The sequence below is a fragment of the Ovis canadensis genome, chromosome 2 (assembly GCF_042477335.2).
Source record: "Ovis canadensis isolate MfBH-ARS-UI-01 breed Bighorn chromosome 2, ARS-UI_OviCan_v2, whole genome shotgun sequence".
NCBI lineage: Eukaryota > Metazoa > Chordata > Mammalia > Artiodactyla > Bovidae > Ovis > Ovis canadensis.
Window position 1 is genome coordinate 136,470,488 of NC_091246.1, and position 17,926 is coordinate 136,488,413.

General features: G+C 39.6%; 1 protein-coding gene across 7 annotated transcripts in view; it reads left to right on the plus strand.

Annotated features, from left to right (window-relative positions):
• The window catches only part of CCDC141 (coiled-coil domain containing 141), a 248,238-nt gene that overhangs the window by 79,675 nt on the left and 150,637 nt on the right, over nt 1–17,926 (plus strand). For all 7 annotated transcript variants that reach the window (XM_069577068.1, XM_069577070.1, XM_069577075.1 and 4 more), the window contains one exon: nt 1,421–1,674. In XM_069577068.1, the coding sequence (XP_069433169.1) occupies nt 1,421–1,674 (254 nt within the window). The remainder of the gene's footprint in view (nt 1–1,420; nt 1,675–17,926) is intronic.

Genomic DNA, 17,926 nt, shown 5'->3' on the forward strand with positions numbered 1-17,926 from the left:
ATGGGAAGCCATTGGGAGGGTGTGTGTGTGTGTGTGTGTGTGTGTGTGTGTGTGTGTGTGTGTGAGTGTGAGTGAGAGAGAGAGAGACATACTGTGTTTAGAAGCAATCTTTCTGGCTAATATATGGATTGGAGAGGAGATGCGATTAAGAGATGACTACATAAATTCATAGAACAGATGATACTTTCTGTTGTGGATATGGGCTTCCCAGGTGGCACAGTGTTAAAGAATCTGGCTGCCAAGGCAGGAGACACAGGATGTTCCTCCCTGGGTCAGGAAGATCCCCCAGAGGAGGAAATGGCAACCCACTCCAGTATTCTTGCCTGGAGAATCCCATGGACAGAGGAGCCGGGTGGGCTACAGTCCATGGGGTCGCAAAGAGTCAGACTCTACTGAGGACATGTACACACAAGTTCAGGGAACAGATGATGCTTTCTGTACTGGGGATAGAGAAAAACAGACAGATGCAGGAGACAGAAGGTGAAATCGACAGGTCTCAAGAGAGAGGAAGTTAGGGTGAGGGATATGTCATGGTTGTCTGCTGGGTTTCTGGCTGTGGAGACTGGATAGTTTTCCAGCTGCTCTTCCAGTTGGTCCCCAAGTGAGCTTGCTCTTGCAATGCTACTCTCAGCTCCCTCTTCTGCACTCTCTCCCTTGGTGGCCCTTTAATTTTCAGGCTTAAGCTTCCATTTCGACAAGATGTTGCCCAAACCTAAAAAGCTCTTTACTCCAGAGAGCACAAGTGGTGGCCCATTTGCCAGAGAGCCATGTTTTGTTTTATCCTTCAGTTAAAATTATTTTTCATTTAAAAATACAAATTACAAAACATTTAAAAATCAGAAACTTTTACATAAAAATCCATGTGTATAACTCTCTAAAATTCGGAAACCCTATCAACACTGAATCCATATTCTCTGATGTCCACTGTTGATTGGCTCTAGTGACAGCTGATCCTGTGAGTCTAAGCACGTATTTTCCACTTTGCCATAGTCTCTGGCATCTGGGCACCTGGACAGCACATCCACTGAGCTCTTGTTCAGTCACTGCGGGCATTGGCCTTGAAACCTCAGATTTAGTCCAATCACCTCAGGATGTAGAGTGTGCCAAGGAGAGTAGGTGCCTTAACCAGCACCATACCACTAAAAACAAACTGAGCCAGTGCTTCTTTCCATTCCCTGTACTGATTTATGCTAATGCTGAAAACTTCAGCCTCCTACCACTTAGCAGTTGGCATCATAGCAATTGTTAGGCTGAGCTGTCTGACCAGTTGAATCAGAGGCATTTTATGTTTACATATTTGAATTCCTTATTTTTAATAGAGGTTTACATATATTCTAAATGATATGAAAAGCCCAACTATTACTGTATAAAAGCTTGCTCATATCACTGTTGTTTGTTTGTTTTTTGTTTTTCTCTCTAGAACTCTTAGAACAATCTCTAGCCCTTTTAAACAAAAGTCAAGAACTCACTGACTTCATAGAAAAAATCAAGAGTGATGGACCCAATGTAAATGCTGAGATGATTCAGGGAGCTCAAAACAGCTGCCTGAAGATTGACAGTCTTCTTGAACTTCTCCAAGACAGGAGGCGGCAACTAGACAAGTACCTGAAACAACAGCAGCAGGAACTGAGTCAGGTTCTGCAGATGTGTCAGTGGGACCAACAGGAAAGTCAGGTAACCCCAAGGGGCACTGATGTTATCCTGACCTTGGCTAACGAAACTGGCTTGGTATGTGGATGATCTGTGTCCTGGGACAGCTTTTCAGTTCTCATGGTCAAATCCTTTGGTCTTTGATCCAAAGTACCATGTTGTTTTCCCAAGCACGTAATATAAAAACAAAGATTTTATTTCTTCTCATTATAATCCTCATTTGTTTTTAATGGGAGGATATCCACTAGCAGTTTTGAAAATGACTAGGTCTTATTGTTGGATTCTCTTTCTTGCTTCCATCCAGGTCACTACTTTAAGATACATTTTTCTGAAACTGGGAAACATTCATTGTGGATTTCTTGAATGTTGGAGATGCGTGATGGTGCTGAATTATACTAGATTGTTGCTAATGCCAGTGAAAGTCTATCAGCCTGAAATAGAGATACTGTTCTTAGAGGAACATTCTGATACCAATGAAGAAATGTAACCTTGGCCTATGGTTGGATGCTCAGTGGTTAGAGGGATTTGGGGTGGGAGGGTGATGAGTTGCAGGCTTGTTAGAGCCCACTACCCAGATTATGGGCCCAGCGCTGGTCATTTGTCACTGTGCTTGCTGTAGGTTCCTTGTGTCCCAATCACTTGAAAGTAAGAGTGGATAGAACTCTTTGCAAAACCCCAGCTCAAATAGGTAGGATATTTATTGCTATGTTTAGAACTGCCCCAGTCCCATGCTTTAACCCATACAGATTAAGTGGAAGGAATTTTTAGGGAGAAATGATGTGGAAGGAGGTATCCTGGTCTAGATGCATAAGAAAGGGGTCTCTTCATACACTTTATATTATTGCTCTGGTCTGAACTGGAGAGATTGACATAGAGCTGGTAATAAACATGAGTCCAGGAGAACTGGTTCTTCTTTCAAGCTGGAAAAATGAGGATTAAAATGACAATTAACCTTTCAAGTAATACTTATTGAGTACCCACTGTTTGCTGTACTGCTGTGCTTAGTCGCTCTGTCATGTCTGACTCTTTGCGACCCCATGGACTGTAGTCTGCCAGGCAACCTACTGGATACCAGATCCCTACTGGGGATACACAACATACAAGATAAAGTCTTTTTCCTCTAGGAATTTTCCTTCAATGCATTTCCTTAGGAATTTTCCTTCAATGCATTTCCTAATGCTTAACTGTCAATAACCTCAGCACTATTGACAGTTGGTGCCAGGTAATTCCTTTGGGAGGCCGTCCTGGACACTCTAGAGTGTTGCGCAACATTCTACCTATCAGATGCCAGTAGAACATACTCTAATTGTAACAACCAAAAAGGTCTCCAGACATTACTAAATGTCCCCTGGGGGGCAAAATTACCCCCAGATGAGAACTACAGTTCTAGTGCTTTTTGTCGTTATTGTTCAGTTGCTAAATCACGTCTGACTCTTTGTGACTGTAGCCTTCCAGGCATCTCTGTCCATGAGATTTGCCATCTAGAATACCGAAGTGGGTTGCCATTTCCCCTTCCAGGGGTACAATAATAAACAAATGAACAATGACAAGTGCTATAAAGAAGATTAACTAGGGCAGTGAATTGTACCTTTGGTTGATCTACTTTTAATCAGAGAAGGAATCAAGAAGGCCTCTCTGAGGAGGTATCATAGGACAGACACCCAAATGCAGACACCTCCAGACACATAGTCATCTTGCATTTTGCCACCTCCTCCTCTAAGTCGCTATATATGCCTCAGCCCGTCTCCACCTTCAGCCCTTTTGCCTTGACTACCATTTGCTGTCCTGCTTCTGCTGTGCTTTGCCTGCTAAGCCACAGCCCTTCCCCACTTTAGTTCTTCCCCCACCACACCTTTGCATGCTCAACCCCCAGAATCCTTTGATCTAATGCAGTAGACTTTAACTGAGAATTCTGGCACAGCAAGGGATTTCCTGGTGGCTCAGACAGTAAAGGGTTTATCCACAATGCAGGAGACCCTGGGTCAATCCCTGGGTCAGGAAGATCTCCTGGAGAAGGAAGTGGTAACCCACTCCAATATTCTTGCCTGGAAAATCCTAAGGAGAAGCCTGGTGGGCTACAGTCCATGGGGTCACACAGAGTTGGGCACAACTCAGCAACTAACACTTTCACTTTCTGGCACAGCAAAGGAGAATTAATGCTCAGGACAAGGAAAAACATAAAGTTGTTTCTCAGACAACCATTTTCAGAGTTCACTGACCTCCCTATTCCATGACACTCTACCCCTCTCCTTCTCTTTGTCCTTCTCCTTCTCCCCTAATCCTGACCTGAAACCATGTTCCCAGAGATGCTGTTCACTTAAAAAGAAACTTATTTTCTTTCTATTGAATTCATAACACCTATCCCCTACCTCTAGTGCTTCCAAGAATACATTAAAAGCTCCTCTAACTTTATCATGTAGAGTAGTTTATCCATTTTAAACTACAACCTCTCTTATCCAGAGACATTCTATCTGCGAAGAGGCTTTCAAAACACAGAACAGTTTCCCAAGAATGAAAAAGCAGCTACTGTATGTTTTATTTATTTTTAAGGTAGTAATTTTGCCTTTCTGCTTTGAGACTATGACAGTAATCATCCACTTATCCTCTGCAGTAAAAAATAAATAACCACATGAAGATTCAAAATGAACTATCTAAGCATGTGCTTAAGGGAAATCTAGATACCATGCCAACCCCAGAAAGCAGAAAGATGTCTTGATAATAACTAAAGTAAGAGATTACAGAAGGGTTTTGATTTGGTGAGTTCCCTAACTTGCATTGCTTCATATTTGGGGGAAAGTGTGTGTGCTTTTTGAGGGAATACTTTTTAAAATAGAATTTATTTATTAGACAAGTTTTAGATTCATAGCAAAACTGAGCAGAAAGTACATGATATCCTTTGTTCCCACACATGCACAGCCTCTCCCACTATCAACATCCCCCAGCACAGTGGTACATTTGTTGTAACTGATGAACCTACACTGACACATTATTATCACCCCAAATCCATAGTTTTCAATAGGGTTTACTCTTGGTGCAGTACATTCTATGGGTTTGGAAAAATATGTAATGGCATATATGTAATGGCAAAATATATAACCATTTAGTACACAAAATATTCTGCTGCCCAAAGAATCATCTATGCTCCACCTATTCATTCCACTCTGCCTAATCCTTGGCAAAAACTGATCTTTTTACTGTCTCCATAGTTTTGCCTTTTCTAGAATGTCATATTACTGAAATTGTATAATATGTAACCATTTCAGATTGTCTTCATTTGCTTATTAATATGTATTTAAGATTTATCCAATTTTTTCATGACTTGACAACTCATTTCTTTTTAGCACTGAATAATATCCCATTGTCAGTCACCTACTGAAGGCCAGCTTGGTTGCTTCTAAGTTTTGACCATTATGAAAAAAGCTGTAATGAGTATTCCATGTGCAGGTTTTTGTATGAACATAAGTTTTTAATTCATTTGGGTAAATACCAAGGAACACAATTGCTGGATGATATATGCCAAGAGTATGTCTATAGGAAATGGCCAAACTGCCTTCCAATGTGGCTGTACCACGTTCGACAGAGAGTTGCTGTTGTTCCACATCCATGTCAGCACTTGATGCTATCAGTGTCTTAGACTTTGGCCACTCTGATAGGAGCATAGCAGTATCTCATTGTTGTTTTACCAAGTCTAATCTTTAAATTGGAAATAATAACAATTCACAGACTTGTTCTGAGGATTAAATTAAATAACATGGGTAAAGCATGGAGCACAATGCCTACCATTTTAAAAGATGCTTAATAAATATTAGTTTTCTTGTCATCACTGTTCTTGGATATTTACAACTTATGAATTTTTTCTCCTTTCATTCCTATTCATCCCCCTGAGTTTAGTATTACTGTTGTTATATGTGTCTAAGTCTCTTAAAACTATTTAGTTTTTAGAAGCTGCCATAGGTATAGTAAGGCTTTAAGAATTTGCAGTTGTGGTTACAAGAACCAGGCTTTCATTTAGACTCTACTCTTAATGGTCTAGAACCAAAATCAATTTAGTAATTATCTTAAGGATAAATTTTATTTTAAGTAAAACTGGTCTATTTCCAAAATATACAAACAACTCATACAGCTCAGTATCAAAACAAAACAAAACAAGAAAACAACCCAATCAGCAAATGGGGTAAGATCTAATTAGATATTTCTCCAAAGAAGACATACATCTGGCCAACAGGCACATGAAAAGGTTCTTGCTCAGCATTGCTAATTATTAGAGAAATGCAGATCAAAACAACAGTGAGGTATCACCTCAAACAAGTCACAATGATTGTCACCAAAGAGTCTAAAAATAGTAAATACTAGAGAGGATGTGGAGAAAAGGGAACCCTCCTACACTGCTGGTGGGAGTGTAAATTGGTTCAGCCACCATGGGGAACAATATGGAGGGTCCTTAAAAAACTAAAAGTAGACTTATCATGTGACCCAGCAATCCCACTTCTGGGCATGTATCTGGAACAGACTATGATTTGAAAAGATACATGCACCCCAGTGTTCATGTGTTGTTGTTTACCAGTAAGTCTTTGTGACCCTGTGGACTGCCGCATGCCAGGTTTCCCTGTCCTTCACTATCTCCTGGACTTTGCTCCAATTCAGGTCTATTGAGTCCTTGAAGCTATCCAACCATCTCATCCTCTGTGCCCTCTGCTCCTTTTGCCTTCAGTCCCTCCCAGCATTCAGGGTCTTCCCCAAAGAGTCAGTTCTTTGCAACAGGTGACCAAAATATTGGAGCTTCAACTTCAGCATCAGTACTTCCAATGAATATTTGGGGTTGATTTTCTTTTCAAACTGACCGGTTTGATTTCCTTGATGTCCAAGGGACTCTTAAGAACCTCCAGCACCACAATTTGAAGGCATCCATTCTTCAGTGCTCATCCTTCTTTATGGTCCAACTCTCACATCCGTACATGACTACTGGAAAAATCATAGCTTTGACTATATGGACCTTTGTGGGCAAAGTGATGTCTCTGCTTTTTAATACACTGTCTAGGTTTGTCATAGCTTTACTTCAAAGTAACAAGCATCTTTTAATCTTGTGGCTAAAGTCATCATTTGCCATGATTTTAGAATCCAAGAAAGTAACATCTGTTATTGCTTCCACTATTTCCCCATCTATTTGCCATGAAGTAATAGGATTGGATGCTATGATTTTAGTTTTTTTCATGTAGAATTTTAAGCCAGTTTTTTCACTCTCCTCTTTCACCTCATCAAGAGGCTCTTTAGGTCCTCTTCACTTTCTGCCATTAGAGTGGTCAGTTCAGTTCAGTTCAGTTCAGTCTCTCACTCGTGTCTGACTCTTTGCAACCCCATGAATCACAGCACACCAGGCCTCCCTGTCCATCCAGAGTTCACTCAAACTCATGTCCATCGAGTTGGTGATGCCATCCAGCCATCTCATTCTCTGTCATTCCCTTCTCCTCCTGCCCCCAATCCCTCCCAACATCAGAGTCTTTTCCAATGAGTCAACTCTTCGCGTGAGGTGGCCAAAGTACTGGAGTTTCAGCTTTAGCATCATTCCTTCCAAAGAACACCCAGGACTGATCTCCTTCAGAATGGACTGGTTGGATCTCCTTGCAGTCCAAGGGACACTCAAGAGTCTTCTCCAACACCACAGTTCAAAAGCATCAATTCTTCAGCACTCAGCTTTCTTCATAGTCCAACTCTCACATCCATACAGGACCATTGGAAAAACCATAGCCTTGACTAGATGGACCTTTGTTGGCAAAGTAATGTCTCTGCTTTTGAATATGCTATCTAGGTTGGTCATAACTTTTCTTCCAAGGAGTAAGCGTCTTTTAATTTCATGGCTGCAGTCACCATCTGCAGTGATTTTGGAGTCCTCAAAAATAAAGTCTGACACTATTTCCACATTTCCCCATCTATTTCCCATGAAGTGGTGGGACCAGATGCCATGATTTTAATTTTCTGACTGTTGAGCTTTAAGCCAACTTTTTCACTCTCCTCTTTGGCTTTCATCAAGAGGCTCTTTAGTTCCTCTTCACTTTCTGCCAAAGGGTGGTGTCATCTGCATATCTGAGGTTATTGATATTTCTCCCTGCAAACTTGATTCCAGCTTGTGCTTCTTCCAGCCCAGCGTTTCTCATGATGTATTCTGCATATTATTTAAATAAGCAGGGTGACAATAGACAGCCTTGACGTACTCCTTTCCTGATTTGGAACCAGTCTGTTGTTCCATGTCCAGTTCTAACTGTTGCTTCCTGACCTGCATATAGGTTTCTCAAGAGGCAGGTCAGGTGGTCTGGTATTCCCATCCCTTTCATCTGCCTATCTGAGATTGTTGATATTTCTCCTGGCAATCTTGAGTCCCACTGGCTATTCATCCTGGCTGCATTTCCCATGATGTACTCTGAGTGTAAGTTAACTAAGCAGGGTGACATTATACAGACTCGTACTCCTTTCCCAATTTTGAACCAGTCCATTGTTCCATGTTCGGTTGTAACTGTTGCTTCTTGACCTGCGTACAGGTTTCTCGGGAGACAGGTAAGGTGGTCTGGTATTCCCATCTCTTTAAGAATATTCCACAGTTTGTTGTGATCCACACAGTCAAAGGCTTTAGCGTAGCCAGTGAAACAGACGTAGATGTTTTTCCGAAATTCGCTTGCTTTTCCTATGATCCAAAGAATGTTGGCAGTTTGATCTCTGGTTCCTCTACTTTTTCTAAACCCCACTTGTGCATCTGGAAGGTTTCAGTTCGCATACTGCTGAAGTCTGACTTGAAGGATTTTGAGCATAACCTTACTAGCGTGTGAAATGAGCACAGTTGTACGGCAGTTTGTACGTTCTTTGGCACTTCCCTTCTTAGGAATGGAACGAAAATTGACCTTTTCCAGTCCTGTGACCACTGCTGAATTTTCCAAATTCACTGACTTATTGAGTGACGCACTCTAAATTCATGATCTTTTAGGATTTGAAATAGCTTAGCTGGAATTCCATTATCTCCACTAGCCTGATTTATAGTAATGCTTCCTAAAGCCCACTTGACTTCTGACTCCGGGATGTCAGGCTCTAGGTGAATGATGACCACACCATCGTGTCTATCTGGGTCATTAAGACCTTGTTTTGTGTAGTTCTTCTGTGTATTCTTGCCACCTCTTTTTAATCTCTTCTGCTTCTGTTAGATCCTTACCGTTTCTGTCCTGTATCCTGCCCATCCTTCCATGAAATGTTCCCCTGATTCTCCAATTTTCTTGAAGATCTCTAGTGTTTCACATTCTATTTTTTTCTTCTATTTCTTTGCATTCTTTATTTAAGAACACCTTTTTATCTCTCCTTGCTGTTCTCTGGAACTCTACATTCAGTTTGTATATCTTCACTTTCTCCCTTGCTTTTTGCTTCTCTTCTTTCCTCAGCTTTGTGTAAAGCCTCCTCAGACAACCACTTTGCCTTCATGCAGTTCTTTTTCTTTGGGATGGTTTTGATCATAGTGTTCATAGCAGCACTATTTACAACAGCCAAGACATGGAAACAACCTAAATGTCCATCAACAGATAAATGGATAAAGATGTGGTATGTATAAACAATAGAATATTGCTCAGCCATAGAAAGAATGAAATGATGCCGTTTACAGCACCATGGATGGACCTAAAGATTATTATCCGTGTCTGAGGTAAGTCAGACAGAGAAGGATAAATATCATATGATATCACTATATTTAGAATCTAAAAAAAAATGTTATCAATGAACCTGTCTACAAAACATAAATAGACCTATAGACAGCAAACTTAGGGGAGAGTAAGGGGAGGGATAAATTAGGGGTATGGGATTAAAATATACACACTACTATACGTAAAAGAGATAACCAGTAAGGACCTACTGTACAGCACAAGAAACTATATTCACTGTATTGTAATAACCTGTAAAGGAAAAAAATCTAATATATATGCATATATATATTTATAACTGATTATGTCCGTGTATGTGTGTGTGTGTGTATATATATATATATTGCTATATATCTGAAACTTACACAACATTGTAAATCAACTATATTTCAATAAGAATTTTTACGAAAAGGTCATGAGGGACTTTCCTGGCAGTCCAGTGGTTAAGACTCTGTGCTTCTACTGCAGGGATTATGGGTTTAATCCATGGTCAGGGAGCTAAGATCCCATGTATCGTGTGTGTCCAAAAAAAAAAAAAAAAAAGATCATGTAAGAATTAAAGATTTTTTTAAAAAAAATTTAAAAAAAAAAGATCATGAGACCAAAAAATAAATTTTTAGAGTATATCAATCAATAAATTAATCCTTTCCTTACATATAAAATTTAAGAATCTTTGTCTTAAAAGATCCCATATTACGTTTTCTTTCACAAATGCCAGTAGCAGCAACTCAAGTATTTAATAATGGTCACTGTTGTTTCTTTGTGCTTTTATGATCACAGATCCTGGGACCAGCTTGTTCAATTCAGTTCAGTCACTCAGTCATGTCCGACTCTTTGTGACCCCATGGACTCCAGCATGTCAGGCTTCCCTGCCTGTCACCAACTCCCGGAGCTTACTCAAACTCATGTCCATAGAGTTGGTGATTCCATCCAACCATCTCATCCTCTGTCATCCCCTTCTCCTCCCGCCTTCAATCTTTCCCAGAATCAGAGTCTTTTCCAATGAGTCACTTCTTTGCATCAGGTGGCCAAACTATTGGAGCCTATTGACTGCATTCGAATCCTGACTCTGCCATTTACCAGTTGAGTACCTGTGCAATTATTTAACCTCCCTGAGTTTTCTCATCAGGGAAACCCATCAAATGTCTTTTCTCATCTCAACCCATAAAATGAACCTTCTGTAAAATGTGAGGCAATAGTACCTACACCACAGTGTTATTAGAATCATCAAATGAGTTATTCTATGTCAAGTGCTTAGAACAGTACCTGGTACATGGAAAATGCAATATTAGTATTAGCCTTTTTTATCATCGCGTCTGAAAAGAACAGTGAAGACCCAATGCATTACATACTCCCCCAATCCTACTCATCTTTGCTCTCAGAAAGATTGGTCTTGCATTAAAGGCTAAATTCATTATTTATTTTGCTTTCACAGGGTATGATCAAATAAGTCACTTTTATAATCTTAGCCATACTTGTTTAATGGAAACTCAATTAGCAATTTTAAATAAAAATAGAATTGTATTTTTTCTGCTTATGATTTAATGTTTATCTATTTATTAGTTAAAACTATAGATTAGATTACTAGCCTTACAAATAATTGCAAATTAGCATTTGACTTCTGCTGTGTTTTAGACTTTTATCCAAGCATGAGTATATCACAGGCACACATACATTAATTAAAGAAATAGCAAAACAAGCAAACAAAAACTAATAACCTATGCATATTATCTTGTTATCTTATTACCTAATACTCAAATTAAACATGTCCTAGAAAATCCCATGGATGGAGGAGCCTGGTAGGCTTCAGTTCATGGGGTCACTAAGAGTCAGACATGGCTGAGTGACTTCACTTTCACTTTCCACTTTCATGCATTGGAGAAGGAAATGGCAACAACCCACTCCAGTGTTCTTGCCTGGAGAATCCCAGGGGCGGGGGAGCCTGGTGGGCTGCCGTCTCTGGGGTCGCACAGAGTCGGACACGACTGAAGTGACTTAGCAGCAGACATAGTCTTGTGTCAAAAATACCAGAGATAATTTTCATGTTCTATTTCACTCTCTGAATGTAGCACAATTTAAATAATATCTTATTGATGTGGAAGTAGAGTCTCTTCAGTTTCTCACTATTATAAATAATAAGTAAGATTTACTATGTTGATAATTATGTGAACAAGGAAAGATTTTTAAATCCAGGTAGATAGAAGCATAATTATCTTACCTAAGTTTTCAAGTTTTTCCTGAATGTTCTATGGTGAAGTTTTGTTGAAGATACACTGAGGAAGATTAGCAGCAGGGACACCAAGTTGATTGTGACTCTGTTAGTGATTTGAGTTCTGTGATTGTCATGTTCCTGGATGAACTACCCCATAAAGCCTGGAACACTGTGGAACCACAGAGACACATGCTTCACTGGAGGGTAAAGATAATTTTGTCAGTTCTGTACTTTTTTTTAGGGAACACAGGAGCTGTCAAACCTTGCATTGATAAAATATCAGCTTTGTCAATCATTTTAACCATGTAAGAAGAAGGAACATTAAATGGAGAATTAGAGCAAAGATTACTGATGAATAACAATGTGGATGTCTGAATACCTAATGCATCTTCTCTCATAAGAGCCATTTAAAAGATGCATTTAATACTCCTCTGTTTCTAAGTGCTTATAACCTAAGGCTTTTGAACTGTAATAGTTCAGCTAATTTCCTTTGGAAAAGAAATTAGGTGACCACAATGATGGCAACTTAAAATTTACATCAGTTTCAGAAAAAAAGCAGATGAAGACCACATACTTTTCTATCTTAATTGGGATGTGATAGCCTGAAAAGCATAATCATAGCATGTCCTCTCTTTCGTTTTTCAGATGTACAAATGTGCACTTGTTTTACATTTAAAGATGAGTAGCTGACCTTTTTTCCCAACTCCAGCAGCATCTTATTTTGCAGATAATCAGCTTCATTAATGAGAATCAGAAGCAGCTTGGAGTACTTCGTACATAATTAATGATCTTGGCAAGAAGATTTATGAATGTAATTTTTCTCAATTGCTCCAATCAGGAATAAGTGAGACAAACAAATAAATTAAAACGAAGTTATTCATGGTCTTTTTGTACAAGACAGTATCAAGGACATCTAGGAGAATTAAATAAGACATAAAGGCAGATAATCTTTTTACTGCCCAGATCACATATGGCTTACAAGATACCCATCTTTGTGGGAAGAAAAGTAGGTAATAGAATTCATAGTTGGAAGTTTTTTAAATTTGAGCACCACGTATATCATAATCATATGTCAATAGGCAATTAAAATGATATCTGCAATGACAGTGTAAGCACAGCATCAGGGCACAAGTCTTGTATCTGCTGGGCAACTGTAAAACCCTGTGTGTGTGTCCACAGATGTATGCTGCTGCTGCTGCTGCTGCTAAGTCGCTGCAGTCGTGTCCGACTCTGTGTGACCCCATAGACGGCAGCCCACCAGGCTCCTCCATCCACAGGATTCTCCAGGCAAGAACACTGGAGTGGGCTGCCATTTCCTTCTCCAACACATGTGTGCACATACATGCACATACATGCATATTCTCCTTTAAATGGTACTACCTTCTAACCAGGGTTTAGAGCTTGAATGGTTGACCAGCTTAAATTAATATGAAGTAACAAAAATTGCCTGGCTTAGTGGCTACAACACAGTGAGGGTTTTAAAAAATCTTTGAATTTAGCTTAATTTTTAAAATTGAAGTATAATTAATTTACAATGTTGTGTTAGTTTCAAGTGTACAGCAAGTAATTCAGTTATATATGTGTGTGCGTATGTGTGTCTATGTATGTGTGTGTATATCTATATGCATTTTTTTTCAAATTCTTTTCCATTACGTGTGTATGCTCAGTCATTCGGTTGTGTCTGACTCTTTGTGACCCCCATGGACTGTAGACCTCCAGGCTTCTCTGTCCATGGAATTTTCCAGGCAAGAATACTGGAATGGGTTACCATTTCCAGTTAATGGGTTACTCTACGGGATCTTCGCAACCCAGGGATTAAATCTTCATCTCTTGCATCTCCTGCATTGGCAGTCAGATTCTTCACCACTGTGCCCCCTGGGAAGCCCTTTCCATTATAGATTGTTAAAAGATATTAAATGTATTCCCCTGTGCTAAACAAGTTTTTAAAAATCTTTGAATTTAGCTTAATTTTTTAAATTGAAGTATAGTTAATTTACAATATTGTGTTAGTTTCAAGTGTGCAGCAAGTGATTCAGTTTTAAGCATATATGTGTCTATGTATGTGTGTGTACATATAATGGAAAGGGAAGCCCATTTCACACCAGTCAGAATGGCTGCGATCCAAAAGTCTACAAGCAATAAATGCTGGGGAGGGTGTGGAGAAAAGGGAACCCTCTTACACTGTTGGTGGGAATGCAAACTAGTACAGCCACTATGGAGAGCAGTGTGGAGATTCCTTAAAAAACTGGAAATTGAACTGCCATATGACCCAGCAATCCCACTGCTGGGCATACACACCGAGGAAACCAGAATGGAAAGAGACACATGTACCCCAATGTTCATCGCAGCACTGTTTATAATAGCCAGGACATGGAAGCAACCTAGATGTCCATCAGCAGATGAATGGATAAGAAAGCAGTGGTACATATACACAATGGAGTATTACTCAGCCATTAAAAAGAATACCTTTGAATCAGTTCTAATGAGGTGGATGAAACTGGAGCCTTTCCATTATAGGTTGTTAAAAGATATTTATCCCCTGTGCTAAACAAGTAGGTCCTTGCAGCAGCAGCAGTGTGTATACGTTAATCCTGAACTCCTAATTTATCCACTCCCCTACTATGAGTATAGGGTTTTGTCATTGGGTGACATAAGACCAAAATAAGGGTTAAATTAACTTATTAAATGGATACTGGTATCTGATAGTTTGGTCCAAGATATCCATGACTTTCCAAACACTTGTAGAGTAAAATTTATCACAGAATTTCATTTTTAGCGCATATACTATTTCTAGAATTTTCTCTGGTTATGCAAAATATCTTAGTGTTTGTAGGAAAAGCATGTGATTTTGAAAGCAATAGAACCGCCTCCTAATTAGAATGCATGTTCCCACCATTACTTTCAGTGACACTGCCTGTCAGATGTAGTAACTGAGGGACTCTGGTACAGATGGTGCGGATAGCAATCCCAAATTTCACATTTACTTAGGATATGACTTTGGGAACGTTACTCAGACTCTGTGCCTCAGTTCCTTTTCTATAAATTGGGAATAATAACAATATCTATTTATAAATTTGTTATAGAAATAAATAAGATTATATATGGAAACATTCTTAGAGCACAGCTTGATATATGTCAGTGCTCAATAAATGTCCATATGCTCACCATATCACTACACCTTTTGATGATTACTTTCTGAGCTTTACTGGATAATCACCAAATTAGCCAGATCCCATACCAGTTTTCTAAATCATTCAATAATCTTAGCTTTCTAAAATTATGTGGAGGGGGAATAAATGCCATTCCATGGCTTAGTATCCAGACTATTTTATTCAAAAGCTCAAATTTTTTGTAAAATTAGGCTAGAAATCAATTTTCCTCTCCCTTTCTCCACCCTTTAACAATTTCTTTAGCTCATTTATACCTGTTGTAATTGATTACATTTTCATTAAACTTAGTTTTTCTCCTCAATATTCCATTCAGTTGGACTGATGGCTTCACAGCATTTTAATTAGACACCATTACTTAAGGTTGGTAAGAGGGTTGGGTGACATGCCCTGCGACTAAATTACATTCTCACCTGTGATCAGACTGCTGACATAGCTGCTTCCTGTGCATGCTACCTGGAAAAAGCTCCACACTGCTCCCTTTGCATGCATCTTCCCATTGTACAACCAGGTTAGCGGCCTCTCCTTAAGCTGTGTGCCTGTATCTTTCCAGCACCCTGAGCCCTTTGTTTCCCCTGCCTCTGGTGCTGGGAACTGTTGGCTTTCCTTTTCTCAACACCACTGCTGCCCCATACTGGGCAGGGAGTAGAACTCAGTCCTCCATCCTCATTTCCATGGTTCCCAGAGATGAACAAAGAAGCCCAGTTAATATTAGTGCTTTTTATAGGGTGACTCATAAGCAAACAAACTAAACGGCACACTTTAAAAGGATAAACCCACTTTAACATACAATAGTTGCTTATCTGTTTGTCTGGTAGTTTCTGACTCTCATTTCTTCCCAACAGCCCAGTGTTTCGGTCAGAGCCTCAGTGTGAACTCCATCAGGCGCGTGACCTAGGATCTGGGATGATAATATGAAAATCAGACTTTGGTCTCACTCCCAAGTAGACCTGTATGTTTTTCTCCCTTCTCTCTCTTTCTCTGTCTCTCTCTTTCTCTTTCTCATATGCACATATACAGCAAATGGCTCCAGATCATTTAGGGTGGAAACTAAATTGTACTGGGAAAATCACACCCTAGATATCTTAGGCAGAGATGCACATTACTCGGACACTGGGCTGGGTCTCTGTTTCCTTTCTTGAAAAAAATACTTCCTTCTGCTGCTGGTAGGATTCTTCTTAATGGCTCAGAGTTAATGCTAGAAATAGAATTTAGGTCCAGAAACTACCACTGTATTGATTTTATCTGTTGGATTAAATAGCTTCCAGTGTTTAAGTAGTTGGAAGTTAAGAAACTGCCTAAACACAAGCAAGAGTTGAGGGCAATCTTGGGAAAAGAAGAAGTCCTTAATGTCATTTTTCCTGAAATATAGATGTGACAAGAGAAATGATACATTAACATAGAAAATAATCAGAAGACAGATATGTTAGCACAAGTCCGAATAATTAAATACATAAAATTATGGTTCCAGACAGGGAGATAGATTACCTGTGAAGCTCTTGAAGTAACAGAAATTTTGCCTCAAGACAAACAATGCATTTTAGCTTTCCTGCTGCACATCAGTAGAGAATACTGGGATTTGATCATTTGTTGAGGAGATACTTATGCCTTCCAGTTGACTTCAGTAATTCATGGAGGGCTTCTAAGTTCCACATAAGAAGATTGTGAGCTTTGTCCCCCTAGAATCTCTGAGATGAAGTCCAAATAATAACAAGCCAATAATTAGATCAGTCCCAGAATACATCTCAAGCCACATTTTGTGCAGGAAATTCTTTATTTCCCTGCTTTTGAGCCCTCAAATACAAACATTAAAGACAAAAATTTCATGCCATTTCCTTTTGCAGGGGATCTTCCTGACCCAGCGATCGAATCCAGGTCTCTCGCATTGCAGGTGGATTCTTTACCATTTGAGCCACAAGGGACACCCCCTCTAATATGTATTATCTCCTAATGGACCTAATGGATATTTGAAGTCTGGTTACTGCCTAGCTATATACAGAGCACATTGATGAGATTGCCTAATACAAAATAATAGCAACTGGTTTCCCTACTGTAAAAAAGGAAAAGAACAAAACCTGTGGGAGCTAAAACGGTTGTTATAATACTAGCATGTCTTCAGAATCAAATCAGACATTAGAACTGTCACCTGTGGCCATCAACTATAATTGAAACCACCTTTTTTTTTTAATAATTGAAAGACTATCAGAACATCTTGAATTGAAGAAGATACATAACTGATGCCTTTTCCCTCTTTATCAGTTTTTTTGTTTCTAATAGTAACTTGTTATTTGACAAAAACTGCTCTGCACATGGAAAAGAAAATGAAAGGACTTTGGAGAGATTTTCATCTTGCCTTAAGCATTTCTGTTAAGATGTTTGAATTGCTTATTGCTAGCTTGGCTCCTCCAGCATAGTTTTAAACAAAGATCAAAAAAGTAAGATCTGACTTCGGATTGTGGAACCAGTTGCAGAAAAAGAGACCAGGAAAGTTTTTGGTCATGTGACGCCTAGCTTTGAGTGTAGCAAAAGGTCACCTTCTTGCCACCTGAGTGGTTTGTGCTTGACAGAGCATTTTTCTATGGCTTTTGTTCCCAGCGTTTCAGTCCTGACTTTGGAGCGTGCTGTTGGGAACTGAAATTCTCGGTTTATCCTCATCGGCCTCTTCCTCTGAGGCAGTGCTTCTGGCAGGCCTGGCCCACGTGTCTGTTCTCTCTAATGCGACATTTCCATTGAGGCCCCATGATTATTCACAGGACTTACTTCCGAATTAGAATTAAACTCTGTAACTATAGTGTTGCATTTTGGTTTTCTCTTAAGAACATTCATAAACATAGCCTAATAAGAACCATTCCCTCTTCCCTGGAATTCTTCCGTTCTCCAGACAGATGTGGTGAAGGGAAGAACACTCTGACCACAGCCTTTCTGCCTCACCCTGTGGGAGTCTCCTCTTGTTGCCTGTGTGACCTTGAATGAATTGCTTACCCTGACGGGGTCTCAGTTTCCATATCTATTGAAAAAGCAACTGTCTCCTTTGTAGGAGGTGTAAAGATTGCTCGAGAAAATCTGAGACCTGCCTGGAGTAGTACCTGACTCTGATCTGGGAAGGCCCTGTTCACTCTCTTTCCTCATTCTTATCTCCCAGCAGGGGTCAAGGTGAGACTGGGTTATTCAATATTGCAAAAACTAGCCTTTCCTTGCCCAAAGCTGATAAGTTCAGTAGTGTTCTC